The sequence below is a fragment of the Pyrgilauda ruficollis genome, unplaced genomic scaffold (genome assembly GCF_017590135.1).
Source record: "Pyrgilauda ruficollis isolate IOZ18807 unplaced genomic scaffold, ASM1759013v1 scaffold30, whole genome shotgun sequence".
In the NCBI taxonomy this organism is placed as follows: Eukaryota; Metazoa; Chordata; class Aves; order Passeriformes; family Passeridae; genus Pyrgilauda; species Pyrgilauda ruficollis.
The window spans coordinates 4267648-4278661 of record NW_024524378.1 but is presented as its reverse complement, the minus strand read 5'-3'; the positions used below and the strand labels follow the sequence as shown (position 1 = coordinate 4278661).

Genomic DNA, 11014 nt, shown 5'->3' with positions numbered 1-11014 from the left:
AGAAGTATTTGTCAGACAGCTTTTATCTGTGGCGTATTACCAGAAACAGACTTTAAGGAAGACACAGGTGTTTTGTGATGGGGGGTATTTTCCCCTCTGCTCACATAGTTGTTTCTCAAAGTAGGCTTGACAGAATCTGTTCCCACTAACTCACTCTTCACCTCCCTTCTACCAAAGCTCTCAAGCCAACTAACTGTAGGGTCAGAATCCTTGTAAGGCCTTCAATTTCATGCCTCTCGTATCTCGAGTAGGAAAGCTCAAGCTTTGGTCAGTTTTAGGTCTTAGCAAACATTAACAGGACCTGAACCTGCTTGTGGAGAACCACCACTCCTTGTTTTAATTAGAATTCAAGTTCTCTCCTATGCTCGAAGCAGAAGCAGCAACCTGATCCTTAATGGATTAAACAAAACTGTTTTCTCTAACTCTGGGCTTTGTTTTGTTGGTTTAAGGATTAATCAAAGTTCCCTTGAGAGACTTAAAAGCAGCAATAAAAATGGCTTTTGTTGCTTTACATATGAAGCTTACTCTTAGCATTAATATCTATGGAAATCTAAACCTGAAGACAACTAGGTAGTTCCATAGTTCAGCTTTGTGACTCTACATGCACATCAAAAGAAAAAACTTGTTAATTCAATGTGTTCACCACAAATTATGAACTTTTGTAACTAGTCCCTCCCCCAAGATCCTTTGATTGTGACACACTTGGGAAGAAAAAAAAAATCCAAATAAGCTAAGCATTAGTTCAGTCTTGCACAGCAAGAACAAAGAGCTGAAAACTTGGTAATTTTAGCTAAATATAAATTTTAATGCAGGTACTGTGTATAATGTCTGTGTATAAACTATAACTTCAGCCAAAATCAAACCCTAAATTATTGAAAATATATTCTTCATGAAGTGCAGCACAACCATACAGCTGCCAGCCTCCAATGAAACCAGGACACCCAACTGAAATTTTCCTGATATTTACAGCTTGCATGTTCTTCCTTAAATACAGTCCTCTCACACAGCACTCTGATTGTGGTTTCTGTTGTGCTTCCTCACAAAAACCATCACAGAACTATCTCTTGGCACACGTAAGAAGAGAAACAAGTGATGAAAATTTGTAAATCAACTTTATTCAACGATGACCATCGCTTAGGCATCGGCAATAGTAACTTCAACTTCTACCCCTGGTTCGATGCTGATGGAAGTGATCTGCTTCACGATCTCAGAAGGGCTGTGCAGGTCAATGAGCCGCTTATGGATACGCATTTGGAAGCGATCCCAGGTCTTGGAACCCTCACCACAAGGCGTCTTCCTGGTAGTGATCCGCAGGGTCTGGAAAGTCAAAGATGGGGTATTTAGCTGATGCACTGAGAGGAGTAATCTACAATCATATGAAAAGATGATCACCTAAAACACTGTATGGTACCTATGCCATTAGAAAGTTACCTTTTAAGTTATGGTCTGCTGATGTTAACACTCCTTCCCTATATATTTAATTTCATTTAAAAAAATGAGTTCATTACTAAAATAAAGTGAACAGAAAAGACCCTTCCACATTCAACATGTTTTGCACTTAACAGTTACCCTAGGTGTCCAAGCAACTTGTGAAATCATCTTTTTACATGTGGTCACCCTCAGTTTAGTAGCACTGCTTTTCACCTCACCTTTTGCTCTTTTAAAAAAATATCTTTTTTTAAGCACACAGTTGCAAAAAGAAAACCAACTTTTAAGACAGGAAAACAGCATCAAGTACCTTGGTGGGCATGCGAACAGGTCCCTTCACCTTCAGGTTTTTTTCCTTAGCACCTCTGATCAAGTCCGCACAGACTGCAAAAAGACATGCAACAGCTCAGGTTTGCAACTATTTTACTTGCTTGATTTTTTAAGCAAATATTTTAAACAAGATGTTGGCTCAGAATAGCGTATGAGTGATCACTGCCATTCATTTAAAGCTTTATCCTCATAGCCAACCATGTACAACTGGAAGTGTTGTGACATGATGAGCAAAGTCATGGTGCAACAATAAGCAACAGCCATTACCACAAGTTTAAACCATATTTAAGCTGTTATCACCCTGAAGATCCTGCAAATAGTAACTTTTTTTACATTTTTATTGTATGATTAAACACTGGCAAACCCAGTTCCTAAACAAGATAAAAACTTTTTTAAAGAATGTTACATAAACTCTTCATAACACAAATAACAAAATATGGAGAAACCAGTGTCTTTCAGTTCTTATACATTCAAAGTGTGATAACTATTTCAAAATTCTCCATAAGAACTAAAGGGAAGAAGCTGCACTCTTACATGAGTCATTACGACATAAGTTTTCCACCTAATGAAAACCCCCAAAACACTAACTTTCATTAAAAATTAAATCAGAATTTGCTTTCTGGTGTATGAAGCACTTTGGGCTGGCTTTGCGAGCTGAGGCATGTACAGAAAGGCAAACAGCAACATCTTTAATTACAACTGGTTTCAATACATTGTATTTTGCAATGCCTTACACAGCACCTATTATTCATTACTTGACAAGCTACCCAAGTAAGCAGAGAAGTACTACTCACCCTTCTCCAGTGATTTTACATTGCGACTCGTCAAAGTGATTCTAATGCGATGAATCGCCACCTCTTGTTCCACAGGTGCTTTGCCAGTATCTTTAAACGCCTAAAATGTTGCAGTTACAAATATCAGACACTACAGTGAACATCAACACTATCTTAGAAACATATCTCTGAAGTGTAAAGAACAATTATAAATAGCTATGGGACTATTTAACACTATTGACTAGAAGAGCTATCTGAAGGGCACGGCAGCATGGTAAAAATAATGGGAAAAGAATGAAAGGGGAAAGTCCTGACTCTAAGCAAAAGCAATTTTTTAGTGTCTAACTACACCTCAGGGTGGGAAGCTGCAAGCACACCCTTCCTGGTTTGCCTATATACAGCTGGCACCAACATTCCTTTTCCTCAAAAAAAAAAAAAAAAAAAAATCAGTCTTCATGTATCTTACAATTTAATCTCACCACAAATGAAGCAGCAAAGACTTGATCAACAAACCTGCAACAACTCACTCCACGAGAACAAAAAGGGGCACCTGGCCAGAAAGACTAATTCGGCCACTCAGGAAACTGATTTGAGGAGCTTAAGCAATTAAACATTGCAAATAATGGGACATTAATGTGAGTTAAATGAGCTGATGAAATAGGAATAAAAATACAAAGGAAGGTCCTAAGAGAATCAGAATTAAATATATATTTACATGTGCCTCTATAAAAATGTAAACGGGGGTTGCCCAGAGGATGGAGCTCTTCTCGGTGGTGCAAACAAGTAAGACAGGAGACAACGGGCAGAAACTGATGCACAGAAATTCCACCTGAACACGAAGAACTTTTTACTGTGCATGTGACTTAGCACGGGAACAGACTGCCCAGAGGTTGTGTGTAGCCTATCCCTCACTGGAGACATTCAAGAGCCGTCCGGACTCAATCCCCTGCCATGTGCTCCAGGACGACCCACTGTGGTCCCTTCCAATTCGACTGTGATTCTGTGAAACACGGGATGTCACACTGACCATGAGGTGCCACCTGCCGCATTACCTGGCCGCGTTCCCTAACAAGGGCCGCCGGTGAGGGCAGAGACACGAGGCCGGATCAGCACGGCTCAGCCGGGCTGCTGCAGCCTCCCCTCCGCCTGCGCTGCCCCGTGGTGCCGCTCCCGACAGGAACGGCACTGCCGGGCCCCCAGGCCTCCCTCCCTGCCCGCCGGCTCGGGGGAGCTCCGGGAGCCGCCCCAGCAGCCGAGCACCCTCCGCGCACGGCCGGGAAGCGCAGCGCTTTCCCGGGGCCCAGGGCCTGCACCGCCCGGGCCCGCAGGGCGCCCACGCGGCGGGGCCGGCACGGCAGCCCCGCTCCCTCCCCCGTCCCCGGCGCTCCCCCGCCTCACCATGGCGGCAGCGGAGCCTTCCTGACCGACTTATTCCCGGGCTCGGGCGGCGCGGGGCCCAGCGAACAGCGGTGAGCCAGGAGGCGGCGGCGGCGGCGCGGGAGAGGCGGGCGCGGCGGCGGCGAGCGCTTATATAGCGGAGCGGCACCGCCTCCATCCGGGAGCCGCGGGACCTTTCACCCGCCCGCCGGGCGCGGAAGCCGGGAGGGCTGCGTTTCCTGCGGGACGGTGGCCCTGCCGTCCCGTTCGTGGCGAGCGGAGCGGGAGCTGGGGCCGGCAGCTGCTGTGCCCCTCCTCGGGCTTGGCCCGTCCCGCGGGACACAGCGCCCTTCCCGCTCGGGTCCCGCGGGCATCTCGGGTCCTGCTTGCCTTTCCTGGGAGATTTCGGCGTTCTGGGGGGAGGGCCGAGATTTGGCGCTTCCAGTGATATCGAGCCCTTTCCCGTCTGAGCCTTTGGGTCTTTTTATCTTCTTCCATTACTGAAAGCGACAGGACGAGAGGACATGGTCTTAATCTGTGCCAGGGGAGGTTTATGTTGGACATTAGTAGGGATTTATTTATTCACAGAAAGGGTGATTACACATTGGAATGGGCTGCCCAGGGAGATGGTGGGCACTGTTCCTGGAAGTGTTTAAGGAGCGAGTGGATGTGCCATGGCCTGGTTGGACGTGGTGGTGTTCGGTCACAGGTTGGACTCCATGGCCCCAGAGGTTGTTCCAGCCCAGCAGATTCTGTGAATCTCCAAAGTGGAGGTGCGAGAGCAGAAGTTTTAAGTAAAAGTGCTTATTTTATTCATGCTTAAATGTAAGAACTTAAATGAATTTTATTTGTGGAAGTTCCATTATCTGTTCAGGTTGGGCATTGGAGGGATATTTTTTACTGAGCATTGTCTTTGATTTGGCCTGGACAGTGGTAATTATTAGTCCCAAAGCAAGCTGAAAATATGTCTGTTTCAAGTTACATTGCTAGAGAACCTGAGATTGAAATGATGGCCTATAGTAGCATTACTGTGACTATCTTTTAAAATTAATAATTAAATTCTAATTTGGAGTTCTGACCAGGAATCATAGACATGTATAATGTTAGCATAACTACTGCACCTCTGGAAGCTTAGTTATTACTACAGTTATTCAAGAAAGTTTGCTTGGTGTTTTAAGATGAGCTTACTTTCAGCTGTCACGCTCTGCTTTAATGGATATTTTTTCCCCTACCGGTTGCTTTAGATGTCTTCATTTGGTCCTTAAACCCGATGTGATGCAGTTAACTTTTATATGCCAACTATTCCATTGTTTAGGCTTGTTTGCACTTGGATTATTTCTACACTTTGAAATCTCTAATTTACTAATATCTTCTTTGAAAGTACTAGAAGTTGTATTCTGATAAAGCAGCTCCAAAAAATGTGGATAAAAAAGTTGTCATCCTGTTGCTTTTTCCTGAAATGCAGCAATGTCTTTTGCCAGTGGAGATCAGTACGTGAAAAATCTGTTTTTGATGATACTCACATGGTCTTTTCTCTGGTCTCTTCCACCCTGCAATGAAAACATAATTTGGTTCTGGTGGTTTGTTTTGGAGCCATTTAACAATTACATATATACTATTTTTGAACTCATACACAAGGAACCCATGTTTATTCTGTTACCAGCTATTCCAGCTACTTCCTGAGGAAGTTTTCCATCTATAAGTTTTTTAAATTCGTCACTCTTAAATACATGACCTCACACTGATCATGCTGAAGCACTTAGTTTCCCAATAATCCAGATGTTTCCCAATCAGCAGCCTTGCTGCACTGTTTACTTAGAGCTTTTATGAATGTTCTTCATAAACTTTATTTCCAGATAAAATACTGAGTACCTTGCTGCCAAGAACTAATTCCTGTGGGATTCAATTAGAAAGATGTCTGACTGAGACAGACCTGTAGCCTTAGTTTTAATTTGCTTGCTATGAACTGTAGGTGCACAACTGTGCCAGTTTTTCTGTGTCCTACTGAAAAAGTCAATGTGCAAATGTGTTATATCAACACTGTTCCTATTGTATACCAACAAATGCTGTAATTGCATGAGAAAAAAAAAAAGTCATTCCGAAAAGATACATTTTCCATACATTTAAGCTGTGTAATTTAAGTACAATTTGCTCATTTATTTCTTATTCCTGTATGAAGAAGTTGGTTTGGGTTTGGTTTTTTTTTTTTTTCCCTGGGATTAAGGCAATTTATTTCTTATTCCTATATGAAGAAGTTGGTTTGGGTTTGGGTTTTTTTTTCCCTGGGATTAAGGCGAGGTTGACTGTAAGTGCCTGAATTTGTTCCTTTCTTACTTATTTTCCTAGTATTGGCATTACCTCAGCTTTCTTTGAGATTTTTCCTTTTTTTTTTTAACTTCCCCAGATTTCTCAGAGCTTATGGAAAATCCACATTAACAGCACACAAGTCTCCTTTGCCAGCTCTTAAAATTCTTGGATGCAGGCTATCTGGAACTGCTGATTTAAAAACCGCCTCACTTCTGTTCCTATGTTTAAGGCTTGCCATGGCTATTGTTGGAATTTTCTCATATGTGTTGTTTTTCTTCACAAATGTGCTACAGAAATTTATCTAAACTTTGTTTTCTCTGAAATATTAAAAAATGCTCCTTCTTGCCATTCATGCGAGTAAAAAGTCATTCTAAATACAACTTTTTGTTTATCTTGTATTTTGTCATTCTTAGCTTCTAATTCATATTTTGAATTCTGCCTGGTTTTCCTTTGATTACATACTGCTTTTTGTGTAGGTTTTTCTCCTCAGACATGGTAACTTTAGTTAAGAGATTGTGATTCTGTGACTTAAATTAATACCCAACAGCCTGTACTTTTTAGATGAAGCTTTCAGGAATGTTTCCCTTATGTCAAGTAATTAAGAAGATTAATGATAAGGAAGCAAGACATGCTTTTGACATGATTTAGTAGTCTGTAGCAAAAAGAACTTGATACCTAATTTAATGACTTACATGCAGAGTATCAGTCCATGTGCATTCATACTTTCTGACTTTTGTTTTGAGGTTTACAGATTACTGGGGATTTTTTTTCTCTCTGCCTTTGACTAGTTTGTCCTTCAGAAGAGTAGGTCCTGGGACGATCTGTCGGAGTGTGTGCTGTAGTCAGTCAGGTCTTTTGTAGTAACTTAGTGAAATGCAGATTTTTGTTGTCTTCTGGTGAATGTCGAACCTTTCTGATGAACTTTTGGCTGGGTCAGAGGACAGACATACTCCCCAGGCTTTGCAGCTTGGGTTGTGAACACCATCCATTTTTTTAGTATATTTATTCTGCTTGTTTCACACTGGTGGCCCGTGGATGGTTTTGGCAGGGCTCACCAAAGTAGCTTCCTTAAATCTGCTGTGTCACTTTTCATAGTGGTTATTTCATGTGTGCAGCTCCCTGGAAGCTGTCTTGGTTATGCCAGGCTAATACCTCTAGTATTTGCTTTCAGTGGTGATGAACATATTGCTATTTACTTGTCAATCACTTCCTTCTCCAAGGTCATTGGGATCTGAGCATACTTTTAAGGGTTTTTTTTTGAGCTTCTGGTCTTCAAATACCTGTGAAGCAGGATCATAGGAAGCAGGCTTCCATGAAGGTCATCAGTAGATAGCTGAGTCTCGAAACCACTCAGGACCAATCCAATGAAATCTATTTTCAACCCTTTTAAGAAAGACTACCATATCTGCTTGGTCTTAATTGTAGGTATCTGCTGATCCTCTTGTGTTAAGTTTCCCAGTTGTATCATGTTGCAGAATGTTCATCCAAGTTCTTTCCTCAGCAATTAGCTTTCTCTACGAGTGCCTGAGCTACTGGAACTTCAGAAAAAAAACCTGAAACTAAAAAATACCCCCCTTTAAAAGACTGATTTGTGTGGATGGGTAGCTGCTAACTGGTATTGCTCTCTGCAGGTAGCAGGCAGACAGAATGCACAGCTGCAGTTCTCATATTGCACCTAGCCTATCCGTTTTACCATGTCTAAATTTTCATGCCAATTCTAGCATAAAGCTCAGCATATAAAAATGCAACCACCACTCAAAATGCTAGGCTGTCTTTACCTTTAAAAGCCTTTATGTAAGCATGGAAAACATCATCTAGGTCTGTGATTCAGGAAAAGAGCAACTGTGCCTTGATGGAGTCCTTTACTGTTGACAAACATTGCCACAAATACTGATTTTTAGGAGATGTTTTCAAGTGGGCAACTTGAACTTCATCATTATCACCACAAGCTCTTTCTTTCTAAATATGTGTTTTCGCCTGGTAGGTAATACACTTGGCTTCTAATATCATTGATGTGGTTAGAGCAAAACTTCTCCCTTGTCACCCTGTTTTGCCTTGTTTTTCTGACACAGGTCACTGTGACAGAAAATACATATTGATATGCTACAGCATTTCTAGTGACATCAAAGCTGTGATATGTCATTACAATATGTCTTCAAACACTTGGGGCTGGAACAGCATTGTCCATCTGGGAGGCTTTCAGGAGGATACTTAATTCATCCTTCTCTAGTTCAATCATAATTTTTTTCCAAATTGATGGATTATATGTTCTCTGCTTTCGTGGAAGAATGTTTGTTTTCTCTCCACTCCTTGCTCTGCAGATGTGATGCTTCTGTCAAATTCGTAATAATGAAAGAAACACCTCTGGCAGAAAATGTCTGTGTAACTCACACAGCCTTGATAGCAACCAAGGTGGTTTATTGATTAGCAGCCTGTGATTTGCTGGTAATCAATGAACTCTATATTGTGGATCAGTATCAGCACTATAAGAGAAATCACAATACTAGAGGCTTACAAACAGCTGGTAGGCACCTACAAGTTTCATACCCTTCTACAACTGATCCCACTTACATAGTCACACATTTCTTACATGCACTTCCACTCTCTTGCAAGAAATGTGCATTACAATACACAGTCCCACTTTCGGAAGCCTGTGCAGTCATTCCACATACCAGGAGGGGTGTGGATCCTTACTATTCCTTCATCCTGTCAGTCCCCCCAGTCTGTACCAGGAGTGGGGTGGCAGCTACTTACCATGTCTGATGAGGAGGGTTTTAGAAATATTAGCACCTACCATAAGTTTTCTTCTAATAATCTCAAATTCTCATGCTGCTTTTCAAGCTTTGTGTTTTTCCCACTCAGAAGGCTCTTGTTAATCTGATTCTGTGATTACCATTTAATCTGGGGGGGTCATTGTCTTAAGCAAGCTTTGTTATTGTTGATTTCCTCTTAGTGTTATCAGGTTTTGGGCAAGCATCCTCTCAGTGCATGCTGTTTTGGGTATTCTGTTCACACACACTATTTATACTTGCATTCCTACCCTATCACCCGTTGTTATCCAGGCCAGGTTACCAAGAGTGGAGGCATGCAATTCCTGTACAAAAAAATCCCCAGCATCAGCTCAGTGAAAGCAGAACTAGTGGGCATACGAACAGAACTGTGGGGTTTTTGCATCCAGTTTTCATTTTGGAAATCACGTCAGTCAGACGACTTCATGGGTAAAAGTTAATCAAGTACAAAAAATAATAAACTCCACAAATCTCTCCAGTCTGGATTTGGCCACTTGAGGCAGCACCACTTGGCACTGTTGTGGTCTGTTTCACTTTGTGAAAATAGTTCAAGAAGACTGCAATAGTTCATAGAACACATTGAAAACTTGCTCCTACCCAAATAATATCTATGTGACTCATTGAACAGAACAAGCTGTTTTAAGATCAGAATTGGAAATGGCTTCTGGGACACAGGTGGTTTTGCTGCTCTTACCTCACTGGCTTCTGCATGGATGCTTTGTACTGAGAGCATTTAGGAACTAGTGGCACATACTGGTGCATGCAAACTCTCGCAAGACTGTGCTATGAAAGACTTTGGAGTTGTCTTTCCTCTTTGTGTCTACCCCCTGCAAAGACTGTGGGAAGCTGCCAGCCTCAGGGTATTAGCATGGTTGGATGTCTGTCCTGGGAGGGAAAAATGGTGTTTAATTTTACAGCAATTCTGTTTACCAGTATATGTAGCCCATATACGTTTGCCCATGTGTTTTAGAGCCCAGATATGAAGTCACTGATCATGGCTTTTTTCATCCAAAGACCAGTTTAATCTAATGTAAGTCTTTGGCGAGACAGAGTAGTAGGGAATTGTTTCACGGGGCTTGTGCTGCTTCTCTGCCATGGAACAGGGATAATTTAAGGAATGGTTCTGGCCTCACACTGCCTTATGACTAGAAGAAAAATTTCTCTTGATGTGGAATGCATCATGCCCTCATGTTTATGGTTTTTTGTTCGTGAAAAGTGTTTCCTTATCTCTTTAGGACTGGTGTCCTTTTGTGATAGTCTTGATCCAATGAGTTTTCAGATATTGAATGTTTGCAAGCACAAAATTTGGCAAATGCTTGCCACATGATGAAGGGACTAAAAGCAATGGGTGATTTCCACCTTGATGTTGCAGGACTATTAGAGCCGGATATTAGTTGCAACTTGCAATTTTATCTAGATTACATCCAGGTGTCAGCCTTCTCTGGGACTTGAGGTGCCCTTCCCAACCCTGGCATCTGGAAAGAAAGATTAAAGCAAATTCAGCAATGCTTCTCCTGTTGTGACCTGACCCTCTGTGAACTAGCCAAGCTAAATTACTCAAAACCTGACAGAAACAGGAATAGTAACATAGAACTTAGGACCTGGAACTAAAGGAGATACTGTGGTGTTAAAGATGTGCTTTAGAAACAGGAGTTAGTAACCGCTGAGGAAATCACCACGCTGTGATTGCTCAGAACAGCTGGTCGGATCCGCAACATGACATGAAAGTGATCCAAGAGGCATCAAATATGAAGAAGTTCTGGTTTCAAAGGGTTTACTAACTTCTCCACAAGGCTAATGTGGCAAAGTGGCAGCTGCAGTTTACTGCATGGAAGTTATGCGGTTGCAGTAGCAGGGCAGGAACAACAACCATAGAGTTTGTAATATCATTCATAGAAGGCCCAGAAGTTTTCTTTAAGAGAACATCTTACTAGGAGATTACAGCAAGTCTATTAGATTTATCTTTCACCTAGATGCATGCCAGAAGTTCCTACTTCACAAGTTCCTACT

General features: G+C 42.0%; 1 protein-coding gene and 1 non-coding gene across 2 annotated transcripts; both read right to left on the bottom strand.

The window, feature by feature from the left end:
- Window positions 1-1093: 1093 nt before the first annotated feature.
- Window positions 1094-4082, bottom strand: RPS20 (ribosomal protein S20). The gene is made up of 4 exons (XM_041473756.1): window positions 3930-4082; window positions 2553-2652; window positions 1739-1812; window positions 1094-1317 (listed from the first exon to the last, which is right to left on the bottom strand). The coding sequence occupies exons 1-4, from the start codon at window positions 3930-3932 to the stop codon at window positions 1135-1137; spliced, it is 360 nt and encodes a 119-aa protein (XP_041329690.1). The 5' UTR covers window positions 3933-4082; the 3' UTR covers window positions 1094-1134.
- Window positions 1891-1954, bottom strand: LOC121356911. The gene has a single exon (XR_005955655.1). It is a non-coding gene; the product is annotated as a small nucleolar RNA U54 (small nucleolar RNA).
- Window positions 4083-11014: the final 6932 nt, after the last annotated feature.